The sequence below is a fragment of the Lonchura striata genome, chromosome 5, assembly GCF_046129695.1.
Source record: "Lonchura striata isolate bLonStr1 chromosome 5, bLonStr1.mat, whole genome shotgun sequence".
Lineage (NCBI taxonomy): Eukaryota > Metazoa > Chordata > Aves > Passeriformes > Estrildidae > Lonchura > Lonchura striata.
Window position 1 is genome coordinate 72151944 of NC_134607.1, and position 22711 is coordinate 72174654.

The following is a 22711-nucleotide window of genomic DNA, read 5'->3' on the forward strand; positions in this document are numbered from 1 at the left end:
TGGAGCAGCAGTTCTGTGTGGTGCTGTCACCCCAAACTCCGCTGAGGCTCCTTTATCCTGCGCGTGTTGGAGTCCTGGGTGCTGAGAATTTTAAACTTTCTGTGCTGAAGGGCACAGAGCCACAGGAAAATACTATATTTGACCTGGGGCCGTGGAGAAAGCTTCCAAAATTGATTGGTAGCACTGAAATTATGGGTGTGTAGTTTGATTAGAAGTGTGTGATATTACATGGTGGAAAACTTAAGAATGTAACGTTTTAGAATATAACAATATATATGGGGTGAGATAGAAGTTTTAGGGCAGTGGCTAGTTGTTCTTCACCTTCATCTTCGTAAGTTTAAGTAGTATTTTGTAATTAGACAAAAAGGTCTGCATTGCAGACTTTGAGTGATCGGTTATTAAGTTAAAAGTGAAAATAATTTAGGTGTAATTTTTTAATTGGATAGCTTAGCCTTAAAAGACCTTTTGTAGCTTGTTAGTAGAATGCTGCAGAACTCACCACTTGTATTATAAATAAGAAATAATAAACACCTAAATCTGAACACAAAATATCGTCTTGAGAGCTTGAGAGATGCAGCCTTGAGAGGAGAAGAAAAAAGAAGCCAAAACCCAAGAGAGCTGATGCCTCCTTCCGGGGCTTGTGAAAGCAGGGAGCTCTCTAATCCCTGCCCACGTCAGACCCTAATGCTCCTCACAGATCCTGGCTCAGCCCAGCCCTGAACACAGCCCCCTCTGCTTGTATGGAGAGCAGGGATTGGATTTTTGGGATGGAGAAGGGCAGGACCCCTCTCAGTGTCCCCCTTTGTGCTCCCAGGAGCATCTCCAGCAGCACGGGGAAGAGATCCAGCAGGAAAATCTGCTCTGGGGACAGGAAAAGAGCAGCCAAGGGGGACAAGAAGGATCCATTGGATTTCTGGCTGGGCCAAGCTCCGGTCTGTGAAATCCATTCCCTGGTTATGGCTTGATCCCACAGCTTCTTCCTTCCCAGCTCTTCCCACGGCGCCTCATTCCATGCCCTGCTTTGAGTCCCAGCTGGAGCTGGAGTGCTCCACTCCTCTCAGCTTCCACAAGAAGCCTGGATTCGTGCTGCCCCAGGCTGATGAACCCTGCCTGGGCAGGAGCTGCTCTGCCCCTCCCGGGCACGGCCCTGCCAGGAGCCTCATCAATATTTCAGGATGCAGCCGGGAAGCCCTGGCAGCTCTCAGGGCCCCACGGATCAATGGCAAACAAAAGGCTGCGGGAGGAGGATGCTCCAGCGCCGCTCACCGAGCTCCTCTCCCTCCAAAAGCAGCTCCAGGGCACAGAGTTCTCCTTAGCAGAGCAGTTCCCAGCATTTTCAGGGACTGCTGCTGCCACACTGCCCTCCACTCGCTCTCCATATTCCTCTGTTCAATAGCAACCACTTAGGAACAAAACCATCTGAGCCTCCAAGCGTGGGGTCACCAGTTCCTGCATCCCCACTCGCAGCAGATGCTCCTGAGGAGCAGGAAAACCATAATGCACTTAGCTGGGTTGACACTGCACGGGAGCAGGAGATCTTGTTTCCTTCAGCTGGGAATGGAACAGATCACAAGATTATCCACAGCCCTTCCGCAGTTCCTGCAAGATATCCAGCCCTAGATTCCAACATTTCCATGAAAATTCAGAGGTCTCCTCTTTTTAGCCATCTTGTATTGTTATTATTATACAGATAATTCCAGAGGAGATGGGAAAAATGTCACAGTGAGAGAGAAACAACAACAACAAAAAAAAATAGAATAAAAGAGATTAACTACACTTAATGGCTAAAATCAGGAAAGAAACACCTTGCCTGACCTCCAGACATTTTCACAGAAATCATGGAATGGTTTGGGTTGGAAGTGAGTTAAAGATCATCTCGTTCCTGCCATGGGGACACCTTCCACTATCCCAGGTTTTTCCAAACCTGGCCAACCTGGCCTTGGACACTGCCAGGGATGGGGAGGTGTCAAACTATCTCCTTTACCTTATCAGTAAGATGCAGATAAAATTTCTATCCTATCCTTCCAGACAGGTTTTTTTTTCCTCAGAAAAGTCCTGCAGAATGATCAGAGCATTCCCAGAAAGAAGCATTTATTGGGAATATCAGCAAATTAAGACCTTGCAAGCAACAGCGAGAAGGGGGATTTGCTGGTTAGGACCATTCTGGCTCTGGCAGTTATTTTTTTCCAAATCACTCCCACCTCCTCTGGACAGAAGGGCACAGAGTGGATTTTTCCTGCTGCATCCATCAAATGGTGTCCAGGAGGATGCTCCCAGTCCCAGCCCAGCTACGGAGATAAATCCTGCCGGCAGTGAAATCCATCTGCTCTCCCTCCCCAGACAGAGACAGCAGCAATGGATACCAACATCTCCTCCATCCCTGAGGGAGATATATTAGCTGGTTACGTAAGGAACCAACAGCACGGAGCTTCCAAGGACTCCAAAGCCCTTCCCCTTAATACCACCGGAGATTAGAGCAAATCGAAGGAGAGTGGAAACCAAGTGAGGGGCTGTGGGCGAGGCTGTGCTCACAGGAAAATGCTGCAGTCTCTCCTCTTAATGCACTCTAAATCCCATCTGATTTCCAACTCGGCTGCTAGGAAAAAAAAAAAAAAGGAGAAAAAAAAAGGAAAAAGAAAAAAGCCCAGCCTGTATTGAAATGATGCCAGTGCTGGGAGAGTGAGGTGGAGTGAGTCAGGGAGGGTGTGGAGAAGGGGAGTTTGAGGTTTTAGGGGAAGCATCCAGAGGAATCCAGACTGTGAAAGCATTTTGGAAGCAGAGCAAAAGGAGCCAGGGGTGCAGATCTGCTTTTCCAAATCTGATTAGTTGCTGGTTTTGAGCATCTAGGGTCAGATCCTGCCTCCGATAAACACACAGCACTTATCGCCCTCACACCAGGCTGCCGGCACAACAAACACAATCCTGCTCGTCCCTCGGTGCCAGATGCATCCCCAGCTCCGGGGACAGGCATTTCCCTTCATTTCTGCTCCCTCTTCAGGCTGGCTGACTCCACAGCAAGGGAATCAAAGCAGCTCCGAGGCAAATCCCTCCTCTGCTGCAAACTAAACCTCGGTGTTCACGCTGGGTGAGGATGCTGATGGAAGGCAGCTCTCAGCTGAGCAGGTTTCTGCTTTCCTGCAAAGTGACAGTCCTGTCACCCAGCCACACGTGCTTGGCCTCTCTTTGACAATTCCTGTCCAAACAGCCCCACCCTCGAGGTTTCTTTACAGCTTCACTCTTTGCGCCCTTTTCCAGCTGGTTTTGACACACCTCCTTCTACCTAACCCAAACAACCAGTGGGTTTCTTGGGTAATTGCATAATAACCAGTCTGAGCTCGGAAATTATCCCAGAGTCAGGCTGGAAAAGACCTTTGGGATCACTGAATCCAACCTGTGACCCAACACCAAGGTGTTCAGTGCCACTTCCAGGTGTTCCTTAAACACCTCCAGGGGCAGGCTGAAGCACAGGGCAACGGGAGGTAGTGGGTGAACCCCAACGAGGCACCTTTTCATATTCCATTCATCTCTTGAACTGGATTTTACAGATTTACAGTTTTAATTCTAGTTTGAAGAGCTGCAAAAGTCACCAGACTTGATAGAAGGCAGGTGAGAAATGAACAGGTGAGAAATGCTACAGAGAATCCCTGGAATCAAGAGACTGACTGTGGTGAGAAGATGGAAAATGAAGCAGGACGAAAATGACCTGGGGCTGACTCAGGAACAGCCACCAAGCACAGAAAAAAAGCCTTGAGAAGGGCAGGAAATTAGTAGTAAAATGTTGGTTTAAGAGTTCTGGAGATGAGTTTATTATGGCACCGACTAATTGTGTTAATTGATCAAGGCTGGCCCTTCCTGTGCTGGGCACAGACACACATCACAGAGCAGTTTTCCCAAAAAAACCCTAAGGTTTTGTCAGAGGAGGGAAAGATCAGAGCCACCATCACCACGGGAGCAAACAAGGAGTTAATGCTCCCATTCCACCCTGAGATTAAAACCCACAACTTGTCAGTGACCCCTTGAGCGAGGGAGGAGTATTTTACCACCCAAACCGTGCCATTTCAACTAAAAGAGAGGAAAAGGGTGTTTTTAAGAGCCTAAATAAAAAAAGCCAAAAGGAAACCTTTGCAGAGGCCTTACCATTGGCATCCTGGACTCCGGTGAGCGCCCCGACCGCCGCTGCAGTTTCCCCAGACAGGACAATCTGTCCCCCTCCTTGGAGGGTGGCCTCGGCCAGCGTGGCTACGGCGTGGGCAGCGGCTTCACTGCGGGCGTGCAGAGGGGACAGAAGGGTTAGGAGCACCAGGGAAACCAAAAAATCTCCATTTTAACCAGCAAACACACACCAGGAGAGCAGCCCAGAGCAGGGGAATTTGTATCTGGCCTGGATGAAGTGATGCGCAGCAGGAAATCAACACTGAAGGAGGAATGGATGGGAAGAAGCTGCTTCTGGTGGATTGTGCTTAGAGCAGCCCTTTCTTTCAACAGGGACTTGGATAAAAATTTGGGACAATCCAAGCAGTTATTCCACGTGGCTCCTTCCTGCTTCTGCATTCAGGTATCAGACTTTTGGCACTGGCACATCCTGGGGCTCTGCAGATTTCAGAGCTCTCCCTTCACCCCTGGTTCTGCCCCTTCACCTCGCCCTGCTGCCATGACCAGCATCACCAGCTCTGCCTTCAGCTCCTCCCCAGCCCAGTGGCTTAATAATTATTTTAAATGAGCATTATTCATTATTTTCCAGCAGAGTGCTGTTAAATTTCTTCACACAAATGAGGCCAGGCCCAAAAGCCCTACAAAGGTGTTCAAGGAGTTCCAGAACAGGGAAGTTCCAGAATCCAGCAAGTTGGATTTGGGGAGATAGGGCTTTTTCCTGTAACTCCAGTGTCCTGGAAATACCATTTATTTTTAAAAGGGAATTTTACAGGGAAACTATTTAGTAAAACAAGTCGATTTGACCAGACTCATGTAGCAGATAAGAAATATCTGAAGGACCCAAGTCTGCATCATAAACAGCAGAAACAGTTCTAGGTGTGTTTGGGATTCAATCCCAACAGAGATTTGGGAGCAAACTGGGGTCAAAGGGATTCCTTCAGCAATTTCTGGATGGAGCAAGGTCTTGGAGCTTTATTCCAGCTACCAGCAGGGTGGTCTGGTGCTGTGTCCTATCCCTTGGCTGCTCAGCCAACAGCCTCTAACCAGGATCCTGGTTTGGATGAGGGAAATTCTTGTCCACACCTCAGCAGTGAGGAACCTCCTTCACTGCTGCACTGGGATTTCCTATCCCTCAGGGAGTGCCACAGCCATTGCCAGGTTGTAGGAACAGCAGGATGAGTTTAAGCAGCTCAGCAGAACTGAGCAAAGATATTTTGTCCTGCCGGATGGACCTGTGGAGCTACACCTCACATCTTGCTAACCTAAGTGCAGCCAAAAACCCTAATAACCACTGCAGCTCCTTCAGCTTCTACTACAGAAAGATTGGAAGGAAAAAAACCCCAAAACCAGTGACGTGAGGAGGAAATCCTGATTCTGAACAGAGCAGGAATCAGGAGCCATCCTGCACACACCACCCGCCGTAGGAATCCGCTGAGGAAAAGACTTCCCACCTGCACAGGGTGAAGTCTGCCCCAGCAGAAGGAAACCCAGGCAGGAGAAAATTCAGGTTGTGGCAGCTGTGCCCTCCCCAGGTACCTGTTGAGTGCCATGGTGACGGTGGCTCCCTGCTGCATCTCCTGTGACGCCGCCACCGCTGCCTCGGCTAAGGAGGCCACCGCCTGCGTGGCCTCCGAGGCCTGCGTCGTCTGGATGGTCATCTCCCCACCCTGTAGCGTCGCCCAGTTCTGCTCCACCTGCCAGGGGAACACAGGGAGGGGCTTTAGGATCAGCATCACCCCCCCTCCAGGGCTGGCTGTTTCCCAAAAAGACAACTGGATGGGTTTTCGCAGAGTTCTGCGGGTGTCCGGTCCCTCAGAGCGGGGAAAAAGGGGAGGGAGGTTGGGATGCAGCTGAGGATGTGGCTGGGCACTGCAGCCCTCCATCAGCCATGAGGCTCACAGTGCATAAAGATCCAGAAAAGGCCTCAAAACCTCAGAATTCACAGAATTCACACAATGCCTGGGTTGGGAGAAAGCTCCAGGAGCATCGAGCCCAGCCAGCCCCTGGCACCCAGTGCCACATCCAGGCTTTTCAAACACATCCAGGCCTGGTGACTCCACCACCTCCCCGGGCAGCCATCCCAGAGCTTCATCACCTTTCTGGAAAAGCTTTTTCCTGCTCTCCCACCTGGATTTCCCTGGGCACAGCTTGAGGCTGTGTGCTCTGGTTGTGTCAGGGCTGCCTGGAGCCAGAGCCCCAGCCCAGCTGGGCACAGGCACCTTCCAGGAGCTGTGGGAGCGATGGGGCCAGCCCTGAGTCTCCTTTTCTCCAGGCTGAGCACCCCCAGCTCCCTCAGCCCCTCACAGGGTTTGTGCTCCCAGCCCTTCCAAATCCCTCTTGTCCTGCCAAATCCTCAACAAAACAGGGCAGTGTAGTTTTTGTTGTACCTGAATCGCTGCCTGCCAGACCGGGGTGTTCATTAATTAGCTGTGTTTAATGGCCATCAATTAAAACACAAGTCCCACCTCACCATGAGGAAGAACTTCGTTCCATGGAGAGTGGCAGAGCTGTGGAACAGCTGCCCGGGGAAGCTGTGGAGTCTGTCTGGAGACATCCCAAAGCCACCTGGATGTGTCCTGGTGTCACCTGCTCTGGGTGGCCCTGCCTTGGACTGGATTACTCCCAAGGGTGCCTCCCAGCCCCAGCTATTCTGGAATTCTGTGTTCCTGCAGTGCTGGAGCCCCAGCACAGATCATATCCCTTGGGGAAATGAGCTCTGTTTGCCCCCCTGTTTCTATTTGCACATTTTGGGGATTGGTCCATGTTCCCATCTAGGATTTACCTGGACAGCAGCTGTGACTGTGGATGGGATTGAGCCATATTGCTTAATAAAAGATGATGGTGGCTGCAAATGTTTATTTATCCCAGGTATTTAAAATTCCAGACATTCCCACAGATAATTTTTGTATTACCTAAAGTTCACCCCGTTGCTCATTTTTCCCCATATTTTCATGTGGAGCTTCACAGCTGGTGAGATAATGATGATATGGCCACAAAGTCCACCAGGAGGAGAATTAAAAACATACTTTGGACCAAAAAAGCAGAGGATCTACTGACAAATCCTACTGGCTGCTTTGCAAGGTGGAGATCTCCTCCACCTCCCATCCCCAGAAACGTTTTTTAGGAACTTCTTAGACACAAATAAAAATGGTGTTAGGGGGTGATGAAAAAAAAAACTCAATTTGTTGGGATAGAGATGGTTAAAAAATCCACAAAAGCAGAGGTGATTTGAGGCTCAAGGTGAAATTTTGCACGAGGAAATCTTGCTGCCTTTGGGCAAAGGTTAATTCCAACACAGGATGGGGAGGGAGGGAAATTCTGGGTGGGAAGGGAGATCCCAGTGATGACAAAGGTGCTCGAGGAGTTCCAGAAGAGGGATGGGGTAAGGAAAGAAGGAAAAAAAGCTGAGATTGTCTCCAGAAAAGTTGAGCTGCTGAGATTCCACAGCTGAGAGGGTGTAAAAAGACTTTAAACCCACCCAGATCCAGGGCAGGGACACCTTCCACACCCAGGTGAGCTCCACCCAGGCTTGTTGGTGCCTTGGAAGGATTTCCTGCAGCTCTCAGGAGATAAAAGTGGTTTGTGACAAGCCCAAAGCAGCTGCAGAGGGCTTCAAGGTCAGCCCAGGGCTGAGACGGGAACTGGGGTTGTGGCCAGCAAAGCTGTTCTGTGCTGCCACCTCTCGCCGTGACACCCCAGCTGGACACAGGGACAGAGAGGGACAGAGAGGGACAGAGGGACAGAGAGGGACAGGGAGGGACAGAGGGACAGAGAGGGACAGGGAGGGACAGAGGGACAGAGGGACAGAGAGGGACAGAGGGGGACAGAGGGACAGAGAGGGACAGGGAGGGACAGAGGGACAGAGGGGGACAGAGGGGGACAGAGGGGGACAGAGGGACAGAGAGGGACAGAGAGGGACAGAGGGACAGAGGGACAGAGAGGGACAGAGAGGGACAGGGAGGGACAGAAGGACAGGGAGGGACAGGGAGGGACAGGGAGGGACAGGGAGGGACAGAGGGACAGAGAGGGACAGAGGGGGACAGAGGGACAGGGAGGGACAGGGAGGGACAGGGAGGGACAGAGAGGGACAGAGAGGGACAGAGAGAGACAGGGAGGGACAGGGAGGGACAGAGAGGGACAGAGGGACAGAGAGACAGAGGGGGACAGAGGGACAGGGAGGGACAGGGAGGGACAGGGAGGGACAGAAGGACAGGGAGGGACAGGGAGGGACAGAGGGACAGAGAGGGACAGGGAGGGACAGGGAGGGACAGAGAGGGACAGAGAGGGACAGAGGGACAGGGAGGGACAGAGGGACAGAGAGGGACAGAGGGGGACAGAGGGGGACAGAGAGGGACAGGGAGGGACAGGGAGGGACAGAGAGAGACAGGGAGGGACAGGGAGGGACAGAGAGGGACAGAGGGACAGAGAGGGACAGAGGGACAGAGAGGGACAGAGGGGGACAGAGAGGGACAGGGAGGGACAGAGAGGGACAGAGAGGGACAGAGAGGGACAGAGGGACAGAGAGGGACAGAGAGGGACAGAGAGGGACAGAGGGACAGAGAGGGACAGAGGGGGACAGAGGGACAGAGAGGGACAGAGGGACAGAGAGGGTCAGAGGGACAGAGAGGGACAGAGGGGGACAGAGGGACAGAGGGACAGAGAGGGACAGAGGGACAGAGGGACAGAGAGGGACAGGGAGGGACAGAGGAACAGAGAGGGACAGAGAGGGACAGAGAGGGACAGAGAGAGACAGGGAGGGACAGAGAGGGACAGAGAGGGACAGAGGGGGACAGAGAGGGACAGAGGGACAGAGAGGGACAGAGGGACAGAGAGGGACAGAGGGGGACAGAGGGACAGGGAGGGACAGGGAGGGACAGAGAGGGACAGAGAGGGACAGACCTAAGACTTCCACTATAACTGTGGAATTATATATACATATATATATATATATATATGTGTGTGTGTGTGTGTATATGTATATATATGTATATAATATAATTTATATTTATAATGTAATTTATATTTTATATATAGAAAGTACTGAATTGTTATTTCAGCTCAGGACTATGCAAATACAATTTTATGTACATACCTATAAATAAAATATTATATATATTATATATATTATATAAAATTGTATATATAAAACCATATATAATGTACAGTTTTTTATATATTATATATAATATAATTTATTTTAAAAATATATAATTGTGTTTCCAGAGTCTTGAGCCAAAATTATATATACACAATAATATATATAATTATATGTATAATTGTGTATTATACTATACGCAGTTATATAAATATTAGATTACATATTATATATAATTATAGAAAAACAAAATATATAATTATATATATAATTTTATACATAGTATATTATATGCATTACATATTTTTATAAATATTAAAATTATACATATAAACTATTTTAGATATATTATATTACATATATTGTGTATATAATTATATATAAAATATCATATACAAGTATATATATGTTGTCCATATTATTATATTATATTATATTATATTATATTATATTATATTATATTATATTATATTATAATTATATATAATTGTGTTTGCAGAGTCCTGAGCTGAAATTACATATGTACACAGTGATATATATATGTTCCATTGTATATATTATGTATATAATTATATATATAATTTTTATACATTATATATAATATATATTATATATTATATACATAATAATAATATATATAAAGTATATAATAATATATATTCTATCTATTATATAGTATTTTAAAAAATTTATATATATATAAAATATTGTTTACAGAATCCTGAGCTGAAATTACATATGTACACAATGACATATATATCTACCATTTTATCTATTATGTACATAATTTTATATATTATTATATATATATAATATATATATTAATTATTACATATATAATTATATATTATATATATTATATATTATTTTAATACATGATATATAATATAATATAATATAATATAATATAATATAATATAATATAATATAATATAATATAATATAATATAATATAATATAATATATACATTATATATTATATATTATATATTATATATACAATATATAATATATTATATTATATATGGTATTATAATATATTATATATTGTATTATATTATATATATTATATTATTTTTACACATGATATAGATCACATTATATACATTATATACATTATATAGTATTTTTTTTAATTTATACATATATAAAATAGCATTGGCAGAGCCCTGAGCCTCACCTCCCCGTCAGCCACCGCCGAGTAATTGACCTGTGCCACGGTGACCGTGGTGGGCAGCTCCGAGGCGTCGGCCAGCGTGGCCACCGTGGCTCCGGTGCCGACCTGTGGGGACGAGAGAGCGCGGCTGTCACGGCACCGGGGCCAGCGGGGCTCACCGGCTGCCTCACCACCGGGCTGTGCCGGGTGGGTCGCAGCAACTCCCAAATGAGCAGCACCAACGTTTAATCTCCCTCTGCTCATCCCCTCCTTTCCCCAAGGCATCCCCCTGGAGAGCCACCATGATCCAGTGAAGGTGGCCCTGCTCAGTGCAGGGTTGGAGGAGAAAAGTCTGCTCATCCCCTCCTTTCCCCAAGGAATCCCCCTGGAGAGCCACCATGATCCAGTGAAGGTGGCCCTGCTCAGCGCAGGGTTGGATGAGAAAAGTCTGCTCATCCCCTCGTGTCCCCGAGGAATCCCCCTGGAGAGCCACCATGATCCAGTGAAGGTGGCCCTGTTCAGTGCAGGGTTGGAGGAGAAAAGTCTGCTCATCCCCTCCTTTCCCCAAGGAATCCCCCTGGAGAGACACCATGATCCAGTGAAGGTGGCCCTGCTCAGTGCAGGGTTGGAGGAGAAAAGTCTGCTCATCCCCTCCTTTCCCTCAGGAATCCCCCTGGAGAGCCACCATGATCCAGTGAAGGTGTCCCTGTTCAGTGCAGGGTTGGAGGAGAAAAGTCTGCTCATCCCCTCCTTCCCCCAAGGAATCCCCCTGGAGAGCCACCATGATCCAGTGAAGGTGGCCCTGCTCAGTGCAGGGTTGGATAAGAAGACTTTTAAAAGGGCCCTTGTAACCCAAACCATTCTGTGACCCCAAGCAGAAAACCACAGTGATTTGGGACAGCACCAAAAAGCTGCCGGATTAAAATAATTAAAAGGAATTGACTGTGTGGGTGGTGCAGGGAGGTTGTGGATGTCCCATCCCTGGAGGTGTCCGAGGACAGGATGGACAGGGCTTGGAGCAGCCTGGGATGGTGGAAGGTGCCCTGCCCCTGGCAATGGAGTGTCAGAATCTGTGGTATTGATGATTCTGAGATTGTAGAAAGTCTCTGTCTGTCAGCCCTGCTGCCAAAGAAGAAGTGATAATTCATCTGTGCTGCTTCCAAGTTTGTTTATTCTATTTCTCTCTCACATGTTCTGCTGCCCTGCCCAGCTCTGTCCTGCAGGGCAGCGTGTGGGGCTCTGCCCTCAGTGGGATGTTACAAACATTAAATACCAGAAACTCCCTGGGCTGGATTTACAATAACGTGCCAATATCTGTCACCCACGTTGGACAGTGTGTCCCCAGCCTGAACCAACAGAAAAATGCCAACACCACAGTGAGACATGGAGGACATGAAGAAGGAGAAAAAGGACAAGGCACACCCAATTTCCTCCATCTTGTCCTGCTTTGGACTCTTAATCTAGAATCCTAAAATTTTCCTTTTGCACCCATGCCACACTTAATTATTACTGATATCAAACACTCAGAGCTGGTAATTGATCCTGTAAGATTGAAAACTCTTTTCCATGGACAGAGATCACAGCCAGTGTCTCTGGGGGCTCTGTCCAGGGGGTTCCTGACCCCTGCCAGGGTCCCAGGGCAGCCAGAGGGAAGCCATGGACTGCCACATCAGAGGATCTTTAAGGTCAATTCCAACCCCCTCAAATTCCATGATTCTGTGACTAATTGTAATTGCAGAGCTCACAGAAAACATGGAATTCCTCCCAAGGGGGAGGAATCCCAAGGTTAATCCGTGGCAGCTCCCAGACTGGAACCAAGTTTTGCACATCCCTCGTGCTGTCCCCTGTGCCCATGAAGGTCTCAGCAGCCTCCCAGCCTCAGGAAGAGCAGCTGTGGGAGCATGGTGGAGTCAGCTCCCTTCTCCCAGCCAGCCAGCAGTGGCTCAGAATTCCCTGCACACCCTCTTTGCTCCCCATTTCCCTGGGACTTATCTCCAGGCACCTCAGCAAACATGAGCTCCTCCTCACCACCCCTTTGGAAATGATCTTTTCCCCGTTTAACAGCTGGGAAAGGACAAAGGCAGGGAGATGGGCAGCTTTGTCTTGGAGGAGAATGAAATATAAATGCCAGGAAGTCAATGGGATCTCAGGTGTCCAGCACCTGAAAGGACACCAGTCAAAGGGAGATTGTATGGACAGGTGAGCAAAGAGAACCAGCCTGGCAAGTCTGCTGGGCCTTGGTGGGGAACAGAAAACTCCAACAGCCACTGAAAAGCTTCATTTGGGAAAAAACACCCTGCTCATACACTCAGTTTTTATCTGCATTATATCAGAAAAGTATGTCTGAGACTTCACTAAAAATGTGATGCTCAAGAGGCACAAAGTGCTGGGCCTGGTTAGGAACCACCACCAGTGGTGGTTTGGGGGTACAGGGGAAATTGAGGTTCAATTCTCACTCCCACAAGGAGTTTGTGGGAAGTTTCAAGAGAAAACCTAATTTTTTTGACATCCTGAGCTGCCAGAATCTGCCTTCCCACACAGGGAACACAGGGAAAGCAGCAGCAGCACTGAGCTAAGAATAGTGTGGGAAGAATCTGTATTCCATGAGGACAAATATGTATTTGGTGTTTATAATAAATATAATACACTTCAGGGGTCAGATGAAGACCTGAGGCACAGAAATACCTGATCTATATATAGATATATATCTTCTATATAAATATCTATAAAATATATATCTATATTTATATATATATATGTATTTGGTGTTTGTAATAAATATAATACACTTCATGGGTCAGATGAAGACCTGAGGCACAGAAATACCTAATCTATATATATATATATATTTTTAAAAATATATATATATAAAATATATATATATGTATTTGGTGTTTGTAATAAATATAATACATTTCATGGGCCAGATGAAGACCTGGGGCCTGAGATAGACAGATAGATAATTTAAAAAAAGAAATATAAATATAAAATACCTGAAATGTAGCTAATTAAACTACATCTCATACCATTAAAGGAAGGCAGTTCCACCACCTCTCCTCCCATTGCCACCACAGGTGTTTTGTGGTGGCACCAGGGACTGGATTTGTTGTAAGTAGATCCACTAAACTCGGGTCAAATCCCTGAATTTTTTTGACCACATGACAGAAATCCTTGCACAGGAGAACAAGGGGTGGGAGTTGGGAAGAGAGAGGATGAGGACGGGGATCTTTGCCGTGGGGGAAGACACGATAAAGGCAAAAATCCCCCAAGGACAAGCTGAGCTCCTGAGTTTCCTTCCAGCAGCTGGCTGAGGCGCTGGAAACGGGACAGCCGGGGGCTGCTCTCACCTGGATGAGGGACACGGTGCCGTCGGGGTTGCTGAAGGTTTGTACCACGGTCTGGGAGGGCACCAGGTGGGCGATGCTGTGCGTGGTCGTGGTCTGCGGGGTCTGCTGGTCCTCGAAGGCGTAGAGCAGGTCCTCGCGCCCGTGCTGCTTGTAGCAGTTCTTCACGATGGTCCGCAGGGCCTGGGTCCAGGACACCTTCCAGCAGGAAGGAACAGAGCATGGTCAGCCCAGGGAAGGGTTCTGGAGCAGCTCGGCGCTGGGATTTGCATGTGTGTCTTCACTGGGCTTTGCCGGGTGGTTTGCAGCAATTTCCAAATGAGCAACCCCAATATTTAATCTCCCTCTGCTCATCCCCTCCTTTCCCGGAGGAATCCCCCTGGAGAGCCACCATGATCCAGTGAAGGTGTCCCTGCTCAGTGCAGGGTTGGAGGAGAAAAGTCTGCTCATCCCCTCCTTTCCCCTAGGAATCCCCCTGGAGAGCCACCATGATCCAGTGAAGGTGTCCCTACTCAGTGCAGGGTTGGATGAGAAAAGTCTGCTCATCCCCTCCTTCCCCTGAGGAATCCCCCTGGAGAGCCACCATGATCCAGTGAAGGTGGCCCTGCTCAGTGCAGGGTTGGAGGAGAAGACTTTTAAAAGGGCCCTTGTAACCCAAACCATTCTGTGACCCCAAGCAGAAAACCAGGGTGATTTGGGACAGCACCAAAATGCTGCCACAGCGCCATTTCCAACCTCCCCACCCAACCAGCCCTGAACCAGCCTGCACAGGTCCTGCTGCCTCCACACCACGGTGGCTTTATCTCTGTGACAGGTCGATTTAAACTTTACTTTTTCACCTGGTTCTCTCATTTTCCCTGGCTCCACTGCACATCCACGACTCTTTCCTTGAAGCACAAAGCTCCCTTGCTGCTGCTCTGAACAGGACAGCATCCCCTCCCTCCTTCAGGAGGCCATCACACAGACCTTTTCTTCTGTCCCTCAAGGCAAAAACCACTGCCAAAAGCCAGCCTGCAGCCCCCTGTGCTCCATTTGGAGCAGACAGGGAGGCACCCACCCGCTGCTTCTGTTCCTCCGTGCGGACGTCGCTGCGGACGTTGGCCCACGGAATGTCCTCGGGCCACCAGATGGGCTTGCAGCTCTCCTTGCCCCAGCCTGGCTTCCCACGACCCGTGGAATACTTCAGCATCTCGGGGATGAAGGCTCTCAGCTGTGCCTGGAACAAACAGAAGGTTGAGAGGTGTTTAGAATTCACATCTTGGGTAGTTTTGAGGTGCGTCGTACGGAATTATCGCGTTCAACTTCCATCTTGGAGCCACCAACTGGAAGAGGCCTGAAAACCCAAGGAAGGTGGACGATACTTTGTCATCTTCTCCCAAGATTCAGCATGGCAGCAGGTGGGAGAAACAGAATTCAATCAGCCAAAACAAAATTACAACACCAAGGCACAGCCATTGTATTGACATTTCACAGTTCAAACACAAGCAGAAAGAAAACAAGGCAACCTGAAATGGAAAAAAAGCATCACAAAAACCTATTAAAAACCCAATGTCCCTACAGTGGCAGTGTGAGCTGATGCATCATTTACAGAGATGCTGCGAGGGGATGGAGCTTCAGTGACTGCTGAAATGTGGAAACCACGATCTCACGCTTCTCCAGCCCTGCCCTGCCAAAATAAATAAAGAACTCACAAAGGGTTTTGTGACAAGACTGGTTTTGTACCAAGGACTCCTTGGAGCACCAGGAAAAGGCTGGTTCAGCTGCAGAGTAGAGGAGGAAGGGGAGAGCTCTCTTTATATCAGAGGAAATAACATTTAGAGTTTAAAAACTGCATTTAGGAACAGGTCCTTGCATTCCTTCAGAGCTTTTAGAGTAAATTATTTCATAGAACCACGGAGTCCCTTTGGTTGGAAAAGAGCTTTAAGTTCCCCAGCACTGCCAAGGCCACCACTGACTGTGTCCCCAAGTGCCACATCCACAGGGCTTTGAAATCCCTCCAGGGATGGGGACTCCACCCCTGTGCCAGCACTGGACAAACCTTTCCAGGAGGAATTTCCCCAAAATCCAGCCTGAGGCCGTTCCCTCTGCTCCTGTCCCTGTTCCCTGGAGCACAGCCCGACCCCCCGGCTGTCCCCTCCTGGCAGGGACTTGTGCAGAGCCACAAGGTCCCCCTGAGCCTCCTTGGCTCCAGGCTCAGCCCCTTCCCAGCTCCCTCAGGAATTCTCCAGAGCCTTCTCCCTGTGCTCCAGCTCCTTTTCTCTCTCTGGACAAGGTCTGGATGTTGCATCCATTGGCTCCAAGCTGTCCATGATGTCCATGAACTCGTTCCAAGCTGCCTTTTCCACCTTCCACTGCAGAAGGTGAATCCACTTCCACTCACCCTGACATGCTCCAGGTTCCCCGGGTGAAGCCTGGTGAAAGGAGAGGAAACAATTCTTTCCACTGAGCAGTTTCTTTAAAAATACATTGTTCATAGTCCAAGAGAGAAAAGGATTTGTTCTTCAGCAACTCTGCCATAAACAGGGCTGAGTGAGCAGAGCTGGGGAAGGAGGGAAAACCAGAACGGAGCTGTAAAAGGCAGGGAGTTCACTCCCGAGGATTAGTAATTAACAGTAACTCTGCCCAATAATTTATTCAAATAAACCTGGTAGCAGCAGGGCTTTTTTGAGTTGTTGTGGGTTGTTTTTTTTGGTGTTTTTCTTTAGTTTTTTTTTGTTGTTGTTGTTGTTGTTTTTGTGGGGTTTTTTGTTTGTTTGTTTGTTTTTTGTTTTTGTTAAGGTTGGGATTGAAGTGTTAGACATGGTATTTTGTGTTTAGGTTTAGATGCTTATTACCTTTTATTTATATTATAAATATGCATATTTATAATATTTATAATATATTTCTTTATTATATATATTATTAATATGTATAATATATATTTATATATTACAAAATGGTTATCTATTTTTTTGTATAATGTTTTTAAGGTTAAACTATTTAACTATTTAAACTATTAACCATTTAAGAAATTATACTTAAATGATTTTTATTTTTAACTTAATAATTAATTATTTGAACTTTGTAATGTAGATTTTTTTTGTTTAACCATAAAATACTATTTAAATTTATGAAGAAGAAGGTAAAGAAGAAGGATTAGTTTTTGGTTTAAAATTTCTATTTTGTTTTATATATATAATATATTAGATAATGTATATTATATATTTTAAATAACAGATATATATTGCATTTTAAGATTCTTACTTTGTGATATTACACACTTTTAATTAACTACATATTGTAAATTTAATGGTAGCAATAAATTTGGTTCATGGCTTTAGGTTTAATGTAATTTTCTGTTGGGGATTAGAGTTTGTTTGCACAGAAAGTTTAAAATTTTCAGCATTTAGGACTCCAACACGGTGCAAAAAGAGTTAAAAGCTGCCTCCCTGCCCAGCCATCAGGGTACTTGTTAAGGAGGGCTTGTCTTTAATCCAAGGGGACACAATCAGCAGCACTGTCAGGAGAGAGGACTTGGCTAATTAGTGCCCTAATTAGGCCGGGCTCAGCCACAGGTAACAGGTGGGAACATTCACCTGCAGGAGCCAAGGTTCTGCTGAGAGAAACCCCCCAAAAATCAAACATCTGCTGAAAAAAAAAATCCAGTGGCACATTGCAGACTGTGCCCTTGGAAAGGGCGCAGGTTACCCCCAGGATGGAGGATTTGGGAGAAAATGTGAGAAATGGTTCTTTGCCACCCTTTCACACAGGCTCAGTGTTTTCATTTTTAACGTTAAATTCAAAAATTAATGGTACCGAGCTATCCCAATCCCAAATGCAACAGCCCAGAGCACAGCCAGCTGTATTCCAACTGCTCTCCAGAGCTGGAAACAACAAGGAAAGCAATTTCTAGAGCAGAGCAAAACCCGTGGCTGGGAATTTTCTACACATCCCCACAGCTCAGCCTTGGGATCTCCGGGGAAAAGCAAAGTCCATGCAGGACCTTGGCTGCACCTGGAGGTGGGAGAGGGAAAACCAGAGCTGGAAGTGAACACTCATCCCTGAACCCATCCCTGCTGCACTTCCCAGAGCTGGGAAACCATAAAACCATCCAGGCTATTGCCCAGCTGCATGGCAGCTGATCCCAGCTGTGGGAACTCAAAATGTCTCTCAGACATTTTTAGAGGTTCCAGGCCTTGGTCAGAAGCATTCTAGACCCTGGCAGACAGCTGAAAAACAGCTGTGATTTTGGGTTTGAACCATGGAATGAGTTACCAACTTTGGAGGTGGAACAAGCAGTCACAAAAGGTTAGATAGTATAGTATAAGTAATTACAAAGTAGAGGGGAAATTGTTTTAGTATTGTACAGGGGGGTTTTAACACATGTACAGGGGGGTTTTCACTTTGTACATGGGGGTCAGAAGTTCTAAGATGGAGGAAAGTGGGCTGATCCTGTCCTTCCTCCTTCTTTTTCCTTACCTCCATGTTCTTGGTGATGTTGGCACTCAGAGATTGATTTAGAGTAGAAAAACACTTGGCAACGTAGGTAGTAGGTATTGGGGAATAATTGTAAACATGTTATACGTAATATATCTTATAAAAGATAGCAGCAGCCCTGGGCGGGGAGAGAGATGAAGAAGACAGCAGATAGAGAGGATGTCAGGGGGTGTGTGTGCCTCTACCCAGGCCGCTGATCAAACAGCTGCAGTCCAAGAACATAATCTGTTAGATAACTAGCAATAAATCGTCTTGAGACTGAACAACAAGAGACTGCGGAGTTTTTCTTTGGAAGCACGGGTTGGAGGAGGAATTTCACCACCACATGAGACCCCAGAGCAAGGCCGGGGTTCTCACACCCAGCAAGGATTCTCCCGCTGCCGTGTGCCAGGGAGCAGCTGGGAGAGCAGGAATGCAGCTCTCACGAGGTGAATGGGCACCACGATGATCTTTGAACAACCTCTTCAAGTTTTCTTTTTTCTGACTTGTAGGAGCCAGAAAAGCTTTTGCTGGCTCCTACAAACAACTTATAAATCACAGGGGCTTCAAAGAATTCAGATTAAAGGACAAATCACCTGTTCATAAAAGAGTGAGAGCTGACTGAAGCACTGAGCTCAGCTTGGTTAAGCTCAGATTACCCAATTTTACTCCTCAATCACATCAATGAGCAGCTGAGAACAAGCTGAGGGGCAAACTCAGCTGTCACCAAAGTCCAGAAAGCACCAAGATGCCCCTCTGTGAAGGCTGAAAATCCCACTGCACAGGAAAGCATAGAAAAACACAGGTTTTCCTGCCCAGCCCAGGTGGGTGATACTCTCCATTCCCAAGGCTAGAGAAACATCTTTGACCAGGCAAATAAAGGCTTTATTTCCCTCCAGACCACTGGGGAAGCAGAGCAATTAAAAGGAGAATTATTTTCACCTCCTCACTGATGACACCTCTACACCTGCCTGCTGGCACCTGCTGAAAGCAGAGGCCTCGTTTTTCCAGTCCCTGCCATCCCCATCCTAATTACATTTATATTTCTTTTTGTTCCAGTTTTCCATAGGGTTTTGTGCAACTTATTTGCAAAAAAAGAAAAAAAAAAAACAAGCTGATTTTTTACTAGAAAATACAAATAATTATACTGGAAGCTCTGGCAATCAAGATTCCCACAATAAATTATGTCACCTCTGTGCCCAGCTCAGGAGAAACCTTTCCACAAAGCTCTGCTTCACTGTGCTGGAAAGATGAGGGCCTTTCCTAAAAAGATCCTTGTTTTTCTGCCATAAAGCAGCAGGAGAGGATTTGAAAGAAATCCTGCAGGTTCTACATCAGCACTTTGGGCTGGCTGAGCAAAGGCCCTGCAGGACAAGGAGGAGAAAAACATTTCCATGGGGAACTGCTCCTGGGACACAACAAAAGCTGCCCAAGAGCTGCTCCTGCAGGTGCCACCTTTCACTGGAGTTTAAAAATCAAAAAAAAAATTTTTGTCTTATTTGTCAGGGATGGGGAAAATTATTTGTACCAGCCAAAGCACAGTCAAATTTTATTATGACTGAGAGCTTGTCTGAATGCACTAAGAAATGGAAATGGTGTTTTGAGATGGGCAGAGCACAGGAAATTCTGCACATCTTTGCCCTGCTCCTGCACCTCCTTTTGTGCTGCCCTTTCCACCTTGCTACTCGCTCAGAAAAAAAAATTGATTTTCAGCACTTTAAACTTGCTGTGGTGCCTCAGACTGGGTGTACCCAGAGGCTCCTGCAGGACACACCTGCCTGAATTCAGGTCCTGCATCCCTGGGAAGGAGATTTCCCTCCAGGTGAAGTTTTCCTGGAGTCCCCTCCACTTTCTCCCAGCAGTGAGGTCAGGCTGGACCTGGAGAGAAAGGGAATCTCCCAATTCCCTGTCTCCAACAAAAAATATCCCACTCAGGGTCTGATCTGGGGTTAAAACTCCCCTCTGCTCCAATCCACAGCAAGAAGCAGAGGAGGAATGAACTACAGGACACAGAAAGCTGTCCACGAGTGACTTTCCCAATTTTGGCACCTAAAGATTGTAGCAAAACATGGAATATTTTCCCTGTTCCCACTTTCTGGGAGGTGCCAAAACCAGCTCCAAAGGGAATGCTCCCAGCAGCCTGAGCTCTCCTCACCAGCAATTTTTTTTTTTTCCCCCCAGAGAAAATCAGCACCACTAACAAAGCTCCAACAAAAATATCTCCCTCAGGGTCTGATCTAGGGTTGAACCTCTGGCAAACTCCCCTCTGCTCCAATCCACAGCAAGAAGCAGAGGAGGGAATGAACTACAGGACACAGAAAGCTGTCCATGAGTGACTTTCCCAATTTTGGCACCTAAAGATTGTAGCAAAACATGGAATATTTTCCCTGTTCCCACTTCCTGGGAGGTGCCAAAACCAGTTTTAAATGGAATCTCCCAGCAACCTGAGCCCTCCCCAGCAGTTTTTTTCCTGGAGAAAATCAGCACCACTAACAAAGCTCCACATCCAACCACGACCTGAGCTGTTACAGCCCCAGGGGAAAGAGATCAGAGCTCAGAGCCAGCCCCTGGAGAGGCAGCCACACAAAACAACAGGATGTGACTGCAAGGTGCCAAACATCCCCCTGCCACGGCTGCTGCTCACCTGGGTCACCTTGTCCACTCACCTGGGTCATCTTGTCCACGGAGACGGGGATGCCATCGATGGTGAGGGGTGGCAGCTCCGAGTTGACCTCCTGAGGGGCCGGGGCGTGCTCGGCCAGCGCCGACTCCAGGTCCTCCAGGATGGTGCTCTTGTACTTGCGTACCTGTGGGGAGTTGTTAGGCTCAGGTAACCAAGGTGAGCAGCACTGGGAGAGGAGCAGGATGCAGGCCCAGCCACCTTCCCCAAGGTGCTGCAGAGCAGGAGGAGCAAACAGTGGCACAGCTGGCAGGAAAGAGCCAGCAGCCCCCCGAGACTCGGCCCTAGCGAAGAGCTGCTGATGAAACTTGAAGTAACACTGGCAAGGGAAGAATTTGTGGGATGAAAGGAAAAGTTCTGAAGGTAGGACTTCTTCTGGGCAGGATCTGCAACAAGGTGTAGGAACTGACAGCGGAGCTGAGCTTAAACATGTCATTTTTTAGGGTTTCGTCTGGAGCCAAGGAGGCTCAGGGGGACCTTGTGGCTCTGCACAAGTCCCTGCCAGGAGGGGACAGCCGGGGGGTCGGGCTGTGCTCCAGGGAACAGGGACAGGAGGAGAGGGAACGGCCTCAGGGTGGACACCAGCAGGAATTTCCCCATGGAAAGGGTGGTCAAGGGCTGTCCAGGGAGCTTTGGAGTCCCCATCCCTGGAGGTGTCCAAGCAACTCCTGGAGGTGGCACTCAGATCTCCAGGTTAGGGACAAAGTGGGGTTTTTGACACCTTGGACTCAATGATCCTGGAGGTCTTTTCCACCCTCAGGGATTCTGGGATTCTGTGATCATGACCTGTTCCCTCTGAGTTTTAATTTGGGATATTCTCCCCTGGTGAGAAGTGCCAGGCAGCCATTCTAGCAGAGAAGAGAGGACCTCAGTGCTGCCCTCATGTCAGGGAGTCACGGGAACATTAAGGCTGGAAAAGATCTCTGGAATCATTGACTCAACCAGGTCCAGCACTGTACTCCATAACACCTGAACTCTGTTCTCCAGGGTTTTTAACATGACCTTCAGATCCCTGCCAGGCTTCCAAGGTTGCCCTGAGCAGAAGGAAATCTGCAGAGAAGGTGAGGAATTTTTTTCCTCACTTCCCTAGGGACACTTACCACGTTCTCCAAGGGTGCAGCACCGAACACTTTGAAGACAGGGTTGGGTTTGGAGGGTGAGATGCACAGGACGATGGCCTGCTGGCCCACTCTGGTGGTGTACTCATCCAGCGTGGCCCGGAGCTTCCTGAAACAGGGCAAAAACAGGGAATGGGCACCAGCTGAAAGCCCTGCAGAAACACAACCCCTCGGACTGCCAGCTCCCTTTCACAAACCAGGTGAGAAACGGAGCCCCAGCTGCTCAGCTTGGCCACATATTGAGTTTATCCCTCAGATCCACAGGCCTGCTGTGCGCCCTGCAGTCACCCAGCAGCTCAAATGTCAATTATTCTCCCCTCTCTCCTTTTCTCATTGATGTCAAAAGAGAAATCACCAGAGCAGCAAAGCTGGGGCAGCAAGAGTCTGCACTTCCACTCTGTTTTAGCAACACAAAACTTGTGTTTTGTTGAAGCACCTGAATGATTCATCAAAAGAGGCCTGCAGACAGACGTTGTTTTACATCCAGATCATGGCAGTGCAATTCTCCAGCACCAAAGTCCTGCTCAAACCAGATCTGTAGGAATTCAAGCTACAGGATAGGCAAGAACTGGAAATATTGCAACAGCTCAGCACAGGAAACCCAGGTGTCCCAACACCTGCCCCATCAGCAACTCCCTCCGGAATTAAAATGTTCCACTGGATATTTTCTGCCTCTTACTCCCTTTAAAGCAGTGCAAGAGTCAGAAATGG

The 22711-nt window shown here is 47.6% G+C and overlaps 1 protein-coding gene across 1 annotated transcript in view; it reads right to left on the reverse strand.

Moving 5' to 3' along the window:
* Window positions 1-22711, reverse strand: part of NRF1 (nuclear respiratory factor 1) — a 63167-nt gene that overhangs the window by 19203 nt on the left and 21253 nt on the right. Inside the window, exons 4-10 of the mRNA XM_077783724.1 lie at window positions 21983-22109; window positions 20869-21009; window positions 14805-14963; window positions 13751-13945; window positions 10428-10529; window positions 5689-5846; window positions 4138-4262 (exon numbers count right to left, since the gene is read on the reverse strand). Coding sequence (XP_077639850.1) covers window positions 4138-4262; window positions 5689-5846; window positions 10428-10529; window positions 13751-13945; window positions 14805-14963; window positions 20869-21009; window positions 21983-22109 — 1007 coding nt within the window. The remainder of the gene's footprint in view (window positions 1-4137; window positions 4263-5688; window positions 5847-10427; window positions 10530-13750; window positions 13946-14804; window positions 14964-20868; window positions 21010-21982; window positions 22110-22711) is intronic.